The sequence below is a fragment of the Aythya ferina genome (genome assembly GCF_964211825.1).
Source record: "Aythya ferina genome assembly, chromosome: 17".
NCBI lineage: Eukaryota > Metazoa > Chordata > Aves > Anseriformes > Anatidae > Aythya > Aythya ferina.
In genome coordinates, this window is record NC_140316.1 from 11,876,496 (window position 1) to 11,893,234 (window position 16,739).

A 16,739-nucleotide genomic window follows, 5' to 3' on the forward strand; every position below is an offset into this window, starting at 1 on the left:
GCCTGGAAGTTAAAAATTCAACAACATGCTAACAGAGCAAAAATTGAACCTCCACAGCAGAGTACTCTGGAATATATGTGCTTCTGTATGGCCAGAGATGCAGAATGTCAGTATCTGGGTTAAGGCATGTCAGGGAAAGGGGTTTTGGTTTACCTGGCGTTAGAAAACTTTGGGAAAATAAGACCTTTAAGCAGAAAGGGAGATCTTCCTTTAAACCAAACCAGAGCCAGCCTGTTAGTATTTAAACCATAAAAGATCATTTAGAGTAAAAGGGAAGGGTGGGGGGAGACTGACCCCATGTAGTTCTGGGTGTCCTGTCCTCTAAAATGACTCTAAAATCTTTTTATGCCAGATAAAAGAACAAGAACTTGACAGATAAAAGAACTTGACATTTTTGGAAGAGCAAAGACCCATCTATACAAAGTTCAGTTGTACAACGTACAAAGCAGTCAAGACAAAATTAAATGTACTAGTGCTATTAATGATGACAGCCTGAAAATGAAGATGGGAAACTGGAATGCCTACTTCTAAAGAGGGCAGTGATTTGTTCAGCAGCTCAAAAACCAGTGACAGGAATGTAATTGAAAAGACGTTGTAGTGTCAGGGTCTGACCTATATAGAAGTATGGGTTGCACCATTTTAAGAGTGGAGCTGTGTGTTGAAGAAAGGGTAAAAACAAGTGAATTTGCTATTGAAATGCAACATAGAACTATTAAGGATTGAAAATCTTTGCCTAAGCAGGAAAAGCTTGGTCTAATCACTGGTGCCATTGACTACAAAATGCTTTATGAGATGCAAGACGCTGCAAGGGCAAAAAGAGCATCATAATGTTGGGAGACTTCAGCAACCTGAGTTATTTGTATAGACTGGGAAGTATTACATGAGGCATGATGCAGAGAAAACATTTTTAGCCACCATAAATTTCTGCTTTAGGGAAAGCTAATAACAAGAGGGGAGGCTCAGGGGGAGCTTATCAATGGGAGAAGGGAGAAGTAAAGAAGATGGAGACAGGCTCTTCTCGGTGGTGCCCAACGATATGACGAGAGGCAATAGGCACAAACTAAAACACAGGAAATGTCATGTAAATGTGAGAAAAAATGTTTTCTGTGAGGGTAGTCAAGCTGGTTGTTCAGAGGGGATTGCAAGGTTTCTGTCCTTGGAGTTATGGAGAAACCAACTGGACATGGTCCTGGGGAAGAAGGGAAAAAAGAATCTTGATATGCAAAAAATTGCATTGCAATTCTGAACATCGTCTCCAAAAATGTGGCAGGATTAACACAGGAGAACGTCAGGGGGCTAAGGTCCAAAACCTTAAGGAGGAGCTCCCCAGAGGGATGTGATTTCATAGTATCTCCGTTGGTACAGGTGCCACTGCTCTTCCGAGCCCTCATCCAACTAGGCTGCGTGTGCATGGTCAGCAGGCAGCTGGTCAGGCACCTGACGGGGCGAGAGGCCGAGACCTTTGACATTGAGCACCTGGAGATGCGCTCGCTGGCCCAGTTCACCTACCTGGAGCCAGGTAAGGCACCGCGGGGAGAGGAGCTCGTGGTGCACCCAGGAGCAGGCACCCGGCGGGCACTGCTGACGGCTGCTCTGTGTCCCTAGGAAGTATTCGCCATATCTACCTCTACCACAGCTCCCAGGGCACCAAGGCTCTCTTTGGCCTTTTCATCCCCTCGCAGCGCAAAGCCGCCGTGTTTGTGCTGGACACGGTAAGAGGGGGCTTTAGAGGCTGGGGGGACCGTGGGGGTCAGGCAGCAGTACCCAAGGGGTTTCTCTGCAGAGGCATGGATCCCTGCTGAGAAGGGGGGCTGTCTCTTTGACCAAGTCTGCCTTGGGTGCAGGTTCGCAGCAACCAGATGCCAAACCTCACCAACATGTTCTCTGCGGAGCGCAGCGCACTGCTGGAAAAGGTGGGTGAGGATCTGCTGCCTCCGGACAAGCACATCTTTGAAGTGCGTGCTGAGACCGACCCCAAGACCATCTACAGAGCCATCCAGCGGCTGCTGCTGGGCTACAAGGTGAGAGCTGAAGGCATGAGGAAGTTCCCCGTGGGACTTTGTCCCCAGGGACATGTGGGAGGGTTGTGAAAGGCACTGGTCCAGCAGTTCCAACAGCACCTGCATGTAGCTGCTGGCACCAAGTTCAGAGGTAAAAGTGGATGTTGCTGGAGGGCTCTGCCTTGCTTGGGGTGGCTTGCCTAGTGCAGTGGCAGCAGGTAGGCTAGCTCAGCATCTCCCCACATCTCGTCGATGGAGCTGGTTGCTCACAGATTACTGCTTCTGGAGTGTGCTGTCCCCACCATGGGGAGCACAGGGATTTGCTGTAGGGGCATACAACACCAACAGCTTCCTGCTGAGCAGAGATGCTCGCTGGAGAGTTGCACCAGGACATGTTTCTTTTGCACAGGATGAGCGCCGGGGCCCCACACTGATTGCTGTGCAGTCTAACTGGGACCTGAAACGTCTGGCAAGTGGGATTCCCATCATCGAGGAGTTCCCGTTGGTCCCCGTCCGAGTGACAGATGACATCAGCTACTCGGTCCTGGACTGGCAGCGCCACGCAGCCCGCCGCATGATCCGCCACTACCTCAACCTGGATACGTGCCTGTCCCAGGCTTTTGAAATGAGCAGGTGCCTGGGGTTGGCCACGTCCTCCTGCTGCACTCCTGGCTGGGTGGGGACGAGACTGCAGGAGAGACCAAGGCCAAGTCAAGGCCAGGTGCTTTGTCCCTTAATGGGACAGGCAGATGTGGTGGCACAGCTTCTCTTGGGCTATGCTCATTCCTGGTGAACGTGCCTCTCCCTTTCTTCTAGGTATTACCACATTCCAATTGGGAATCTCCCTGACGACATCTCCACCTTTGGCTCTGACCTGTTTTTCTCACGCCACCTCCGCCGTCACAACCATTTGCTGTGGCTCTCGCCCACGGCTCGCCCAGACCTGGGGGGCAAGGAGGCTGATGACAACCGCCTGGTCATGGAGTTTGATGAGAGAGCCTTGGTGGAGATCAACAACCCCGGCTGCTACTCCACAGGTGAGGAGGGAGCAGGGTAGCACAGCGTGGGGCAGAGTCAGGTGCTGCTCTCTGGGCACCGTATGGAGCTGGATGCATTATCCGAAGTCTCTGAGTAGCTCTGTGGGGATGGTGGTGACCACAGCAGTCATCTGGCCCAGGTGCAATGGACACATCAAGGGGAAAAGAAGTTTTGCGTGCACTATCAAAGATGGAGAGCAACATTACGTACAGATAGATAGTGATAGGACAAGAGGGAGTGATTTTTAAACTAAAAGAGGGGAGGCCTAGATGGGATCTAAGGAAGAAATTCTTTACTATGAGGGTGGTGAGGCAATGGAACAGGTTGCCCAGAGAAGCTGTGGATGCCTCATCCCTGGAAATGTGTAAGGCCAAGTTGGATGGGGTTTTGAGCAACCTGGTCTAGTGGAAAGTGTTCTTTGAAGTCAGTTAAACAAGGTTTGAGGAGCAGCACAGTTCCTACACTGCTGCAGTACAGTGTGGGCTTTCACCATTTCCTGATCTAGACATCAGAGTGTTGCACACCTTGTGCTCTGTGCTTTTATGCTTACACCTGCATGTGAAAGCATCTCACAGCTTGATGCAACATCTTCTATAAATCATCCTCATAACTTGTGAAAAGCACATTTGGCAAATGGTTGCACTTGCTGAGCTTGAGGTGCAGATGCTGTCCTTGATGGTACTTTGCCCTACCTGCCTGCTGAGAGGTTGTGTTTCTTCTTAGTATGTCTGGAGCTGGACATCCAGAGCCTGGCTGTAAACACAGTGTTGCAATCTCATCACGTAAATGACATGGAAGGAGGTTCCAGCATGAGTGTCAGCTTTGATGTGATTCAGCAGGCATCCCTGGAAGACATGGTGACAGGGAACCAAGCTGCCAACATCCCAGCCAGCTATGATGAAACTGCCCTCTGCTCCAACACATTCAGGTATTGCTGTAGGAGCCAACAAGATGTGGAGTGTCTGTTCACACCAGTGTCATGCGTCTTATTACCTTCTGGTTTTAGCCTTTCCCAGACTCTTACCCATGGTGTGACTTGTGGGGTACTCTAAAGGAAAAATTCCTGCCTTTAGGGCAGGACAATCAGGTCCTTTGCTTGGCAGAAGAGGGTGCTCAGCCCCCTGGGTAGGCATCTTCTCACAGACTTTTGAAGATCTTGGGCTTAGTACTACGTGGTGGCTCAGGCAGCAGGTGTGAGGGCATGTTGACAAAGGCTTTGCCCTTTCCTGTTTCTTTCTTCGTGCTCCACAAGTTTACAGAGGCACATATTTACCCTGTGGTTCCTGGGCTGAGGGCTTATGCGTCTCTGCATTGGCAGAGCTCCCATCCTGAATCACCCAGCGTATCTGAAAGTGTGTCGCTGCCTGGAAGGAGGAAGCTGCTGTTCGTGGCTGGTGGGGGTGACACTGTTCTCTGCTCCCCGGCAGGATTTTGAAGAGCATGGTGGTGAGCTGGGTGAAGGAGATCACGCAGTACCACAACATCTACGCGGACAACCAGGTCATTCATTTTTACCGCTGGCTTCGCTCTCCTTCTTCGCTGCTCTACGATCCCGCGTTGCACCGCACTCTGCACAACATGATGAAGAAGCTTTTCCTCCAGTAAGTGAGAACTGGAGTTTGTCAGGCCCTGTGGATGAGAAGGACATAGGCATGGCATTAGTGAGCAGGACACTGTTGGTACCCACTGCCTCCAGAGAGTGGCCTCTGGGGGTTGCCACCTGCTCCTCTGGCTTGTTGTTCCCTGTCTAACTAATGGGGAGCTGAACAGGAGCGGTTCTTCCTGCACACCAAACCTAGCTCCTCTGCCCTGTCTGCAGGTTAGTGGCTGAGTTCAAGCGGCTTGGCTCTTCCGTGGTGTACGCCAACTTCAACCGGATCATCCTGTGCACCAAGAAGCGGCGTATCGAGGATGCGATCAGCTACATGGAGTACATTATCAATAGGTGGGGTGCACTTGGCTGCTCGGGGGTGTGTTTAGCAAGCCAGGCCCAGGGATAAGGTTCCTGGATGACTGAGCTAAGACATGGCTCAGGGCATGGGCAGAGAATGATGATTTTTGCCTTTTGCTGGGCCTCAGCACGGAATTTTTTGCAAAACTCATACCCTGTCTGGCTCCCAGCATCCCAGCCATGGTGTCCAAGCATTTAGAGCAGGCACCTTTTTGCAAGCACAACAAGCCAAGGCTCAGGCACGGCTTCCCTTGGTGTCCCTGCTGGTGACTACACTGCTACCTTTTGTGCAGAGCCCATTTTTTTTGAAGCAGGGCTGGAAGAGTGAGGTGACTCCTCTCTCCTTGCCAGCACCTCCTCCCTGGCGTGTCCCCTGGAGAAGGCTCTTAACCAGGGAAAATGCTGCTAATGTTGAGGGTGACTGCATTCTCTCCCTCCAGCATCCACTCAAAGGAGATCTTCCACTCTCTTACTATTTCTTTCTCCCGCTGCTGGGAGTTCCTGCTCTGGATGGATCCAGCAAATTATGGAGGCATCAAGGGAAAAGTGCATTCTCGCATCCACTATGGGGAGGTAAGAAATATGAAGTGCCCAATTCCCCCAGGAGCCAGGGGCTAGGGGTTGAACTGAGTGGGGAGGTGTTGGCTGGGTACAAGGAACTACTGTAATGCCACACGTTGTGCTCTGTTCCAGAAGGATACCAGCAAGAGGCAAGTGCTGGAGGAGGAAGACAGCGAGGAAGAGGAGGAGGTGGGGGAAGAAGAGGAGGAAGGGGAATCCAACGTGGAGGAGCTGCTGGAGAACAGCTGGAATATTGTGCAGTTCCTGCCCCAGGCTGCCTCCTGCCAGAGCTACTTCCTAATGATTGTGTCAGGTGAGTGCTCCCAGCTCCTTGCCTGGTTCCACTCCTGGAGATAAGCCCACGTTCCTCACTGCTTCGTGATGCCTGCAGGGCTGCCAAGAAGGGCCTGATGGTTGATTCCAAGAGCCCCTTATGGCCGAGCCTGTGCTGTGCCATGAGCAGTACAGAGGGAGCCTCTGCTGTTGTGGGTGTTAGTTTGGGGGTGTTCCAGTTTGGCTGTGAGCTGTCCTGGGGAGGAGACAAGGTTATTTGTGTCTCTTGGGTGCCTGGGAGAGTCTGCAGCAGGCTGGCTGCTGGTGCAGCTGCCCCAGCATGGGCTGTACCAGGAGCCCCGTTCATGTCTCTGCAGCCTACATTGTGGCTGTGTACCACAGCATGAAGGAGGAGCTGCAGCGCAATGCCCCTGGGAGCACTCCCGTCAAGAGGAGAGGCACCAGCCAAGTGTCCCAAGAGGCACCGTGTGAGACAGGGGCCATGCCTGGTGAGTGCCCAGCATGGGGCCCTAGGGGTAGCAGTGCTGCAGCCCTGGGATATACCCCTAGGCAGAAAGCCACCTGCCCCACATGCCACTGTGCTCGAATGCTTTCTGCTCATCTCTCTAGGCATGATCACGTTCTCACAGGATTACGTGGCCAATGAGCTCACCCAGAGCTTCTTCACCATCACCCAGAAGATCAAGAAGAAGATGGCCGGTTCTCGTAATGCCACCGAACCTTCAGACTTGTTCCCAGTGCTGCCTGGCTCCTACTTGCCGCTCAACAACCCGGCTCTAGAGTTCATCAAATATGTTTGCAAGGTCGGTGGGTCCGGCTGGGACTCTTTTCTGAAGGGTTATGATCGGGGGCTCAAATTCTAGTCCACGTGTGTGGCTCCGATTTGCCGCAGTTCTGCTTCAGGAGTGTGCTGCAGATCTACAGCCAATTTGTTTTTCCCTGCCAGCACTCTTGCATCCACATGAGGTATGAGTCGTCATTTTGAGGGCTGTTCTCTGCTGGTAGGTTCACCTGGCTCTTTGCCTTGCAGGTGCTGTCTCTGGATGCCAACATTACCAACCAGGTGAACAAACTGCGCAGGGACCTGCTGCGCCTCATCGAGGTGGGCGAGTTCTCGGATGAAGCCCAGTTTCGGGACCCTTGCCGCTCCTACGTGCTCCCTGAAGTCATCTGCAGGAACTGCAACTTCTGCAGGGACCTAGACCTGTGCAAGGACCCTGCTCTCTCCCAGGTTCAGCCTCGTTCCTGTGGACATCCCAGCATAGCTGTGCTCTATGCCTGTCAGTCATATTAATGCCTTCCCCTCTTAAGCCCTTTGCTTTGCAGCATTGCTTGGCCCTGTGCTGGTGATCATATCATATTCACAGAATCATTAAGGTTGGAAAAGCCCTCCAAGATCATCTGGTCCAACCATCACCCTACCACCAATGTTGCCCACTAAACCATGTCCCTAAGCACCACGTCCAACCTTTCCTTGAACACCCCCAGGGATGGTGACTCCACCACCTCCCTAGGCAACCCATCCCAACGCCTGATTGCTCTTTCTGAGAAGAAATGTCTCCTCATTTCCAACCTTCACCAGCTTCGCAGCCCTTCTCTGAACATGCTCCAGGGCCTCGATGTCTTTCTTGTAGTGAGGGGCCCAAAACTGAACACAGTGCTTGAGGTGCCTCACCAGCACAGAGCCCAGGGGGACGATCACCTCCCTGGCCATGCTGGCTACACTACTCCTGACACAAGGCAGGATGCCGTTGGCCTTCTTGGCCACCTGAGCACATTCCCCTAAAGGCCATTTTCTGTTCATCTTCTAGCTACCTGTGACAAGTCCAAGTGTCCCAGTGCTTTGCCTCATGCTCCATCCCCTCCAGGAGGAAAGCTTACCCTGGGGAGCTGCTTATACCCCACCCTGTTGCTTGGGCCTTTCCAAGGCCGCTTTGTTTGACCATCTCCTCATGTCGCCCGCCTTCCTTTTTGCCTATAGGATGGATCAGTGCTGCCCAGCTGGGTCTGCTCCAACTGTGAGGCGCAGTATGACTCTGACTCTATTGAAATGGCGTTGGTGGAAGCCCTGCAGAAGAAGCTGATGGCCTTCATGCTGCAGGACCTGGTGAGCCCTTGGCCACCCCAGTGCAGGATCTTGTCTCAGGGGCAGGCCCTGCCACCCCGCGGTGCTGCAGGAGGGCTGGGGCTCCTCCTGGGGAGCAGATGAGCCTTGCATCTGGGAGGAGGGTTTGGCTCCCATGCTGTGCCACAGCAGCAGTTCCCTGCCCTTGTGCCACGGGTGTGCCCCTGATGGTGGGCTGATGGGCTTGGTCTTGTCTCATGTCCCATCTAAAACTGCTTTGACTCTAGGTGTGCAACAAGTGTCATGGCGTGAAGGACACACACATGCCCGTGTACTGCAGCTGTGCTGGAGAGTTTGCCCTCACCATCTCCTCCCAGGTATGCCCGTAGTGTGCTGCCTGGCCCAGACCTGTGCCTGGGCCTTCCTGTGTGGTTGTCCACCCCCTGGGCCCACCTAGCTTCTCTTCTGCCTTTCCTCTACCTGCTTGGCTGCTGGGTGGGCAGTTTTAGGCAGCCCCCTTCCCTCCCTGCTTCCTTTTCCTGCAGGTCTTCATGGAGCACATCACCATCTTCCAGAACATCGCTCGGCACTACAGCATGGCCTATCTCCTGGAAACCATCGAGTGGCTGCTGCGTACAAACCCCCAGCTCCAGCAGTGAAAGCAGGGCTCATCCCATCTCTGCTGTTGGTTAGGGTTCAGCTGTGCACTACGCCAGCCCCGGGGAGCTGCGTGCCCCTCCTGCTGTGCTGGAGGGCAAAAGCAGCAGGCACGGAGAGGGGCCAGGCTGTCCTGCACCAGCCCAGCACACGGGGCAGGAGCTGTGCTCCATGGGGACCATTTGCCCATGCTCTAGGTGCTGTAGGCAAGGCTGTACCTCTTTTTAATGTGGAATTTGTATAAATAAATAGTTTTATTTGTCTGGTTGCTGTGCGGTGGGAGCTGGGGATGTCTCCTTGCAAGGATCTGTCCCCTTTTGAACCCTGCCTGCCCCAGCCTGGCAGCACATCCCCGGCTGCAAGAGGATAGCTGTGCCCCCTCTCTCTTCCTTTTGGTGCTAGAAGCAGTGAAGATGAGCTGGCCTCGAGGGGCAGCACACACACCCCTCCCTAATGTGATTGCTGCCCTGTGCAATCAAGTTACTGTCTGGCTCAGCCTCTGCTTCTGGTAACTGAGTCCCGGATGGCTGCAGCCAAGGCCAGGCAGTGCCTGGGCTCAGCCTCTGTGCTGCTGCTGTCCCGGGGGGCCTCGTCCTGCTTCTGACAAGGGCAAGGTGGAATTGCAGGTGCCCTCTTGCAGCAGCACTGCTGGGGGTGTGCACAAGGCCAGCTCCCCCTCAGAGCAGGGCACCCAGCCAAGCAAAGCGACCTTGAGTCCCTCAGCCCTGGGACTCTGCCCACTACAGCCCTTCCTTCCCTCCCCCCCCCCGACCCTCCTGAGCCCAGCTGAGCTGCTGGGGGAGGATGTGCTGTAATATGAGAGCAGAAAAACATCAGAATTATGCTCAGAAATGCCCCAGCTGGTTACCGCCAGGCGCCTGCTGCAGATTGTCTTTGGGCTCAGGCCAGCAGCACTTGGGGTTTGTGCTCCAGGGCCTGGGAAGGGGGGGGGGACGACCCTGTCCCTGCCTCTTCCCGCACAGAACTGTGACACCGACGTCTCCCCAGGGCCCACCGCCGCATGGAGCCCCAGGCACGGATGCTGAGCAGCGGTGTTTTATTGGGCTGCTACCCCAGGGCAAGGCTCCCCCCCTCCGTGGCGCAGCAGCAGCAGCTTTGTGGGGCTCAGAGCACACGCAGGCCTTCCCAAGAGGGAAACGGGGGCTAGGATGGGTCTGAGAGTGCCCGCAGGCAGGGGCTGGGAAGGGCAGCAGCTGGAGCCCCCCTGGACACCCCAGATTAAGCTGTGCCCAGCCCTGGGAGTGCCCCCAAGCCAGGATTTGCCTGCAGTGAGCAGCCCCGGGTGTGACTCCGAGCTGCAGCAGCACTGCTGGGTCCTGCTGGTGGTCACAACCATCACATGCCGGTGGGCTCGTGGCTCATGGGGGCTGTAGGGCACGTGCCACCCATCCAGGGGTGCAGCTCCACACGGGCAAGCAAGTCGCTGAGAGCTGAGGGGGGGCTGGATGGTGTCGAGCTGAGCACGAGTTATCCTACCTGCAGTGGGACCAGAGGAGGGGCGGGTGGTCGGGAATGCATCATGGGCTGCTCTGCCGATGGGGTACCCCAGGGACGGGACCCCTGCAGAGGAAAATCCTCAATTATACCCGCAGCCAGGTGCTACCTGCTCGAATTTCCTGCTGCTGTACCGCTGCTCCTTGTCCATGCAGCACAGCAGGATCCAGTCACAGACGAAGGAGCCCTGCAAGGCAGGCGGGGAGGTCAGGGCCGGCACGGGTGGCTAGGTGGAACCCCCCCAGCACCCATACTCACCAGTCCCACCGAGGTGAGCGCCGTGGCTAGGGTGATGATGGTGGGGATCAGGCTGAACTTTCCTGCCTGACAGAGAGGGATGGGGTCAGCTGTCCCCACCAGTGCCCCCATAGCAGGACTGGGCTGAGCTGATTCCACCCTCCCCAGCCCTAATGCCTGCGTGGTACCACCAGGCTTGCACTTGCAGGACATCACATGCACAGAGGCACTGCAGCTGCCCCTTCCACCAAGCCAAGACAGAGCCCAGGGCTTCCATTTGGGGTATCTGGGATCCCTGTCCTCCTGCAGCAGCAGGCAGAGCTGCTTTGCTAGAACAGCCACAGCAGCACAAAGCAGAGGTGGCACACATGCATGCCCCCACTCCCAAAGTGGGGGACACACAGACACACACCCCCGAACTGTCTCACCTGGCCATGCACAATCACATCCACACGGATCCCATAGGCCTTGATCAACACCCGCGAGCGAGTCCCATTCCAGCTGTAGTACTTGGCAAACCTGCTTGGGAGACGACGGACATACCAGTGAGGGCAAGGCAGGGCCAGAGAAGGCTGCAGGGCCACCGTGGGGACAGGGCCATCACCTGTAGTTGTAGCCTGGGGAAGCCGAAACCCCTTTGGGGTCGAGGCGGCGGAAGGAGTAGTGGGGGTTGCACTCGGCGTCGGGCAGGTCCAGGTTGCAGTTCCAGGTAATGATCACCCCGATCACCCCACCCTGCAGCAGGGAGCAGCAGACCTTGCACAGTGCCAGCACGCCGTGGGCACGGCATCCCAATAGAGAGCTTCCCAGCTGAGCGGGCTGGGCACTGGGGGGCCAACTCTAGAGCTGGAGTGGCAAAACCCACAGGACTGGGGGGATGCTGGGGCTGGATGAGGGCTGCAGATCCTGGAAGGAGGGTGGAGCAGCACCAGGTTCCTCCCCTGGGCCACATTTATCTGCTCCCATGAGGGAAGAGGAGGTAGCAGGGATGTTGCCTGAAGCCTTCAAGTGCCACCCTGTTCTAGGAGGAACACAACCTAGGCTAGGTCTAGAGGTGCTAGAAGTGCTGAGTCCTGAGGCTCTGAGGCAGTGGGGTCAAGGACATACTCCTGGCCACCTCCACATCACTGCAGCATCAGGGAGTGAGTGGTGACACACAGAGCACCCAAGCAGGTCCCCAGGAAATAACTGCCCTGTGCCCCGCTGGCAAGACCCCGTGAGACCCTGGGCCCTGCAGCCACCCAGCACACAACACCTTCTCAGCCAGCTCCGTGAAGTCCTCGCCTGCCTGCTCCACGAGGAAGCCCAGCTTGAAGATGGGGCAGTAAAGGGCAGAGGTGGTGTTGAACATGCAGCTCTTCAGGTAGCCGCTCTCAGCTGCCTGGATGTTGCCCCTGGGGGAGACCAAGCCAGAGACCTGTGTGTGAGAGGGGACACACTGGGTCCGAACGGGACCCCATCACTCGGTAAGCTGGGAACGGGAATCCCCTGTGAAGAAGCAGCATCTCTCCAGCTAAGGACACCAGGGCCACCCTCCTGCATCTCCATCCCTTAGACCCACCTTGTGCTGACCCCACATTTCTGCACTCCTCGCGTTGCATCTCCCGCTCCCCGCTGCACAGTTCCCAGGGGAAGTGTCCCCACTGCCCATTTTCAGGAAGGGAGCAGCGATGGGAGCTGGCCTTGCCCTGCCTGTGCTCCCCATGTGCATATGTGTACGGTGTGAGGGGGTCCACCCTGTCCCCACCACACTGCACACCCAGCCACCAGCAAGGCAGGGACAGCAGGGACAGCTGAGGCCAGCAGCAGGGCACCCAGGCTGCGTCCCTCACACCCACAGACACTCACTTGGAGAAGCCAAAGCGGGGGAAGTGGATGTTGTTCTTGATGAGGACGGTGAATTGTGATGCCATCTCCGCCAGGGACTCACTGCGAGGAAGAGGAGTGAGCACAGCTGCCCACAGGCATCCCCACCCTGCCCCAAGCCCCTGGAGCAGCACCAAGGAGGCCACACCCGGAGCATCCCCTTGCATCCTGCAGGACGTGGGAGATGCCAGCACTCCAGAGCCTGCTCTGACCTTCTGGCAGCCTGTCATTCCCCACCAGGGCCCAACCCCAGCACCGGTACCTGATGCTGCCTCCATCCACCGGGCACCAAGCCAGGACCTCGCAGCTCTTCCCGGTGCCACCAGCCTGGGGCACACAGCGCCCCGTCCTCTGCCCTGCGGGGACAGGTGCCTGGCGCTGCAAATCCCAGCAGGCAGGGTCCTGCCGGCAGCAGGGTGGCTGGGCAGGCTGCTCTGCCCACACATCCCTCCTGACTCACCATGGCCAGACGTGTCCGTGTCCCTGGGGACGCAGTCCTGGTCGGAGCTGCACGTGGCGTTGGCGACCGCTCGGCCCTGCAGCAGGACGGGGAGTTTTGTTGGGAGCTGTGCTCACTGGTCCTCCCCCTCCCCTGACAAGTGCTACTCAGTCTCTTTTCGCCTCCCCCTGTGGTGTCACAGCCTCTGTGCTGCCCCCAGGCCAGGGAAAGCCACAGGATTCCTGCTGGGAAGGGCAGCGGCAGAGGAGAGCTGTGGTGACCAGCACTACAGCCACCTGCGTGCTGGGTCCCCATGGGCAGCCCCTGCTGCTCTCCCCTGGCCCCGTGACTGCTACTCCCCAGTCCCCTGCCCCTGTCCTCACCTCAGGACAGGTCTCCATGGCCTGGGCAGGGCTGACGTCCACCCGCGTGAGGATGCTGAAGGTGCTCCCACCCTGCAAAGCAGCCAGAAGGTGGGATACCAGTCACAGGACAGCACAGCCGTGAACACGTGGAGAGGTACAAGTGTATTTACACACACACGGTCACACACACACGTGTGCACACAGAGAACACACTGGGTAGGGGCACGTGGGCTCACACTGCATCCACACAGTGTGACACTGGAGGCACTGTGCCAGGGAGTCCTGCTGGGACCTGCAACTGATGGGCTTGAGCCACCCTCCACCCCTCAGAAACTGCAAAACACTGATAAGAGCAGCTGGAGCAGCAAAAAACACAGCATCAGGCCCTGCCACCAGCCCTCCCTGACTGCCACCAGCTCTGACAGGTTCGCTCGAGTTTACTTACACCTCTCACGGTCCTCGCACTGGACAAAGTGGGCTAGCTTGTGGTCTCACTATTGCCATGCTGTGGGTGCTCACCCATGCACAGATCTGTGTACTCAGCTCTGGGACAGACCTTCTGTGCCTGTAGAAGGATCCCAGAGAGTGGCAATGGGACATCTCTTCCATCCCAGTCAGGTGACACAGGGTGAGTGGCTCAAGCGTTGTCCAGACCAGCAGTGCCCAGTGCCAAACAAGGCTTTTCCACAGCTCAACCAAGCAATTTCCAAAACCCCTCAGCATGATTGAACACTCATTCCCCGGCTCATGGCACCCACCGAAAACACTGGGAAGAGCCTTCCCCAGAGAGATGCTCCCCCACTGCAAGGTGCTGCCCAGGCACAGCTCCTTGCAGCCACCCCAGAGCGACAAAGGGAAGAGGATGGGGATAAGAGGGCCAGAATGGGGGGTCAGAGCCTCACCTCAGGAGGGGACACGTACTCCCCAACATCCCAGACCTTGCTTGGTGACTGTGTCACACCCTTGACCTTGGTGATGACGGAGCTCTCTGGGCCCGTTTCCCTCTCCTGGTAGCCCTTCTGAATGATGAACACATACCTGCGGGGAAGGAAGGATGGGAAAAGGAGCTTCCAACGGTGCCCTCCTCCTTGGCCCCAGGACCCCGAGAGCACGCTGAGAGCTGTTGACCCGAGGAGTGCAGTGGGTGTGCTCAGCACCCACACACCTCACTGCGCAGCACAGGGCACGAGGGGTTCAGAGCCTGCCTGCACCACCCCTTGGACAACCCATGGGGGGGATACCAGCCAGAAGCTTGGCCCCAAGAGCAAGGCAGAGGGGTCTGGGATGTGCCCACAGGGAAGGGAAAGCAGAGGAAAGGGCAGGGGAAAGGGCACAGGCATCAGCACTGTCGGTACCGGCGGAGCAGAGGGTCCCAGCCCGCACTCACCCGGTGAAGTAGAGCAGGACCAGGAGCTGCAGCGCCCGGTACGCGGTGCCAAGGTGCCCGTTCCGCACCACCACCACCTGCGGGCTGGAGTAGCTGCTCACCGCCCGCAGGCAGCCCTGCACGCCCATGGACGCTGAGATCGGCTCGGCACGGCTCGGCAGGGCTCAGCACGGCTTGGCACGGCTCGGCACGGCTCAGCACGGCTCTGCACGGCTTGGCACTGCACGGCTTGGCACGGCACCGCCCGGCTCGGCACCGCACGGGTCGGCACCGCACGGCTCAGCACCGCTCGGCACCGCACGGCTCGGCACGGCTCGGCTCGGCACGGCAGCGACCCCTGCGGGCCCGGATAAGTCTGCTCGGGGGGGCTCGGTAGTAGGGACCCCCACCCCTGCAGCGGTTGTCGCTCCCCGCAGGATGGTTCGTGCTGGTGAAGGCAGCAGCGGAGCGTCAGGTTGCGGTCGGGAAGGGGCTGGAAGCGGGTGCCCGTTTTGCAGTTTTGGGAGAGGCAGGGTGTCGCTCACCCGAAATGACCCAGAGGAGCCTGGCAAGGGGCCCAGAGAAAAAAACTGTGAGCTGGTGAGCAAGATCTGCCGGCCCCAGGGGAGGGGGCTGTCACACCCACCAAGGGACACCCGAACTGCTGGACCCCTTTCCTCCCTTGCCCTGGAGCTATCTCAGGACTTTCTGAGGATGGCACAAAGAGCAGACTTGGCAGATGTGGGGAAAAACAAAACAAAAAAGCAAACAAAAAAAATAAAACCCTTCCCAGGCTGTGCATGAGACCAGTGGGTGCTCCAAAGCACTGGGAGAAGGCAATGACAACGTTACCTCCTTGAACAACCCCACCTCCTGTTTCTTATGGACACAGCTGCTGGCTCTGGACAGGGAGATTTGAGGCGGTCTCCCATGCTGAGAATGGATTTTCCTGTTCTCTGAAGGCCATCAAGTCTTCAGCTCTTCCACCAATATCAGTGGAAGGAGAGCCCCATCTACCCTATGTTCTGCTGCTGTGACAGGACCAAGACACCAGCTCTGTCCCTGGTCCCTCTGGCTCCCTTTCCTGTGCCAAAGTTGCAGCAGACGCTCAGGGACTTTGATTTATTGTGTAATCTGGGGGGGGGCTTCTACCTTGTACACAGCACTGCTTGCTTGGAAAGGCTCTTGGAGGTGCTGTGACTATCTGAGATATAAACAAGTCATCATCTGACCTGCATTTATTCTTTCTTCAGGATCCTTTCTTCCTTCAATAGCAGTTTGGATGGATTTGCTAATTAACACAGTGCTTTCCTAGGCCAGGTTCACCCTCATGACACCTTAGTAGAGTCACCACCCTGATGAAGGCCATGGAACACCACCTTCAGATGGCTCCCAAGCCCAATCCCCTTTGTTCAACCCCTTGTGTCAACACAGTCACCTCATCCCTGGGCTCCAGGGCTCACGACAAGACTTACTGCTCTGTGTTGCTGCCCTTATGTTACCTTTGACACCCTTTAACACCCTTGGACTCTGCCAGCCTGATCCTGCCACTGGTAAATATCTGCAGTGCCTTTTCTTTTGTCTATGTGGTGGGGCTGAGCCACCAGCTTGGCGTTGGCTGATGGCAGAGGATTGCCAGGTGCAGCCTGTCCTCTCTTCTTGTTGAATCCTGTTCCTAGATCGCCTGACCGCTCTTCTCCCTGTCTGCATGAGCACTGTGGGTCAAGCATCCTGCAGGGCTGGGTGCCAGAAAGGCATGAGTCCAGGCTGAGGGGGTCACCACTGATCTCCAGACCTAATTAGCAGTCAAGGAGAACTCAATGAGGGAACTGCAGCAGCCACCTCCATCAGACAGAGGCAGGAAAAACCCTGGGCTTGGGTACAGCAGGCTAACCTCCTGCAGGCCAGGAAGGAGAAATCTCAAGGCTGATTGAATTTGCCTTCTCCCATAGCCAAAACCGTGGGAACTGGCTTTATCAGTAGCTGTGCAGGGTTCAAGGAGGAAACCTCGAGCTTTTAGGCTTCTTCTGCACTCCTACCCTGCTGCTGAGCTGTAGAACAACGCAGATGGGACACAGACGACTGTGGTCCAGGGTGGCCGTGCCACAGCCCTGGCACCAAAAGGAGCCACGGTGCTGCTGTGATCTGCATGGAGCTGTCTGCACGGCCCGGACTCTGCCCAAGCTGGGAGCGATGCAGACATGCGCGCTGCGACCTGCCAGCCTTACCCTGCCGATTAATGATTCACCTGTTGCGATACAGCACTTCCTGCTGGAAGCTCCCAAAAATCCACATCAGCAACCGTTGTGTAAGTCAGAGACAACACACATAACATTAAGCAAACCCTAAGCACGTGGGAATTTTTTTTTATCTCTCCAGATGTCT

The 16,739-nt window shown here is 56.5% G+C and overlaps 2 protein-coding genes across 2 annotated transcripts in view; one reads left to right on the forward strand and one right to left on the reverse strand.

The window, feature by feature from the left end:
- Nucleotides 1–8,834, forward strand: part of POLE (DNA polymerase epsilon, catalytic subunit) — a gene marked incomplete at its 5' end in the record, with an annotated part of 28,171 nt that extends 19,337 nt beyond the window's left edge. The window contains 16 exons of the mRNA XM_084539241.1: nt 1,366–1,519; nt 1,606–1,712; nt 1,845–2,021; nt 2,410–2,633; nt 2,817–3,037; nt 3,762–3,966; nt 4,466–4,639; nt 4,858–4,983; nt 5,430–5,562; nt 5,683–5,863; nt 6,201–6,332; nt 6,454–6,647; nt 6,875–7,075; nt 7,826–7,951; nt 8,197–8,286; nt 8,455–8,834. Of these exons, the coding sequence (XP_084395367.1) occupies nt 1,366–1,519; nt 1,606–1,712; nt 1,845–2,021; nt 2,410–2,633; nt 2,817–3,037; nt 3,762–3,966; nt 4,466–4,639; nt 4,858–4,983; nt 5,430–5,562; nt 5,683–5,863; nt 6,201–6,332; nt 6,454–6,647; nt 6,875–7,075; nt 7,826–7,951; nt 8,197–8,286; nt 8,455–8,568 (2,559 nt within the window). The 3' untranslated portion in view covers nt 8,569–8,834. The remainder of the gene's footprint in view (nt 1–1,365; nt 1,520–1,605; nt 1,713–1,844; nt 2,022–2,409; nt 2,634–2,816; nt 3,038–3,761; nt 3,967–4,465; nt 4,640–4,857; nt 4,984–5,429; nt 5,563–5,682; nt 5,864–6,200; nt 6,333–6,453; nt 6,648–6,874; nt 7,076–7,825; nt 7,952–8,196; nt 8,287–8,454) is intronic.
- An 814-nt stretch (nt 8,835–9,648) lies between these two features.
- Nucleotides 9,649–14,507, reverse strand: P2RX2 (purinergic receptor P2X 2). Its single transcript, XM_084491724.1, has 12 exons — nt 14,376–14,507; nt 13,891–14,026; nt 13,007–13,078; nt 12,645–12,720; nt 12,447–12,540; nt 12,167–12,247; nt 11,574–11,712; nt 10,923–11,053; nt 10,747–10,837; nt 10,340–10,405; nt 10,191–10,268; nt 9,649–10,063 (listed from the first exon to the last, which is right to left on the reverse strand). The coding sequence occupies exons 1-12, from the start codon at nt 14,501–14,503 to the stop codon at nt 10,055–10,057; spliced, it is 1,101 nt and encodes a 366-aa protein (XP_084347850.1). The 5' UTR covers nt 14,504–14,507; the 3' UTR covers nt 9,649–10,054.
- Between the last annotated feature and the right edge of the window lie 2,232 nt (nt 14,508–16,739).

Excerpts from the sequence above, each read along its gene's own strand:
- P2RX2 (XM_084491724.1), bottom strand. The coding sequence starts at position 14,503 with ATGGGCGTGCAGGGCTGCCTGCGGGCGGTGAGCAGCTACTCCAGCCCG. Across the intron at positions 12,721-13,006 it reads CCATGGAGACCTGTCCTGAG|GGCCGAGCGGTCGCCAACGC; the intron begins GTGAGGACAGGG and ends GTCCTGCTGCAG. Across the intron at positions 12,541-12,644 it reads CACGGACACGTCTGGCCATG|GGCAGAGGACGGGGCGCTGT; the intron begins GTGAGTCAGGAG and ends CTGTCCCCGCAG.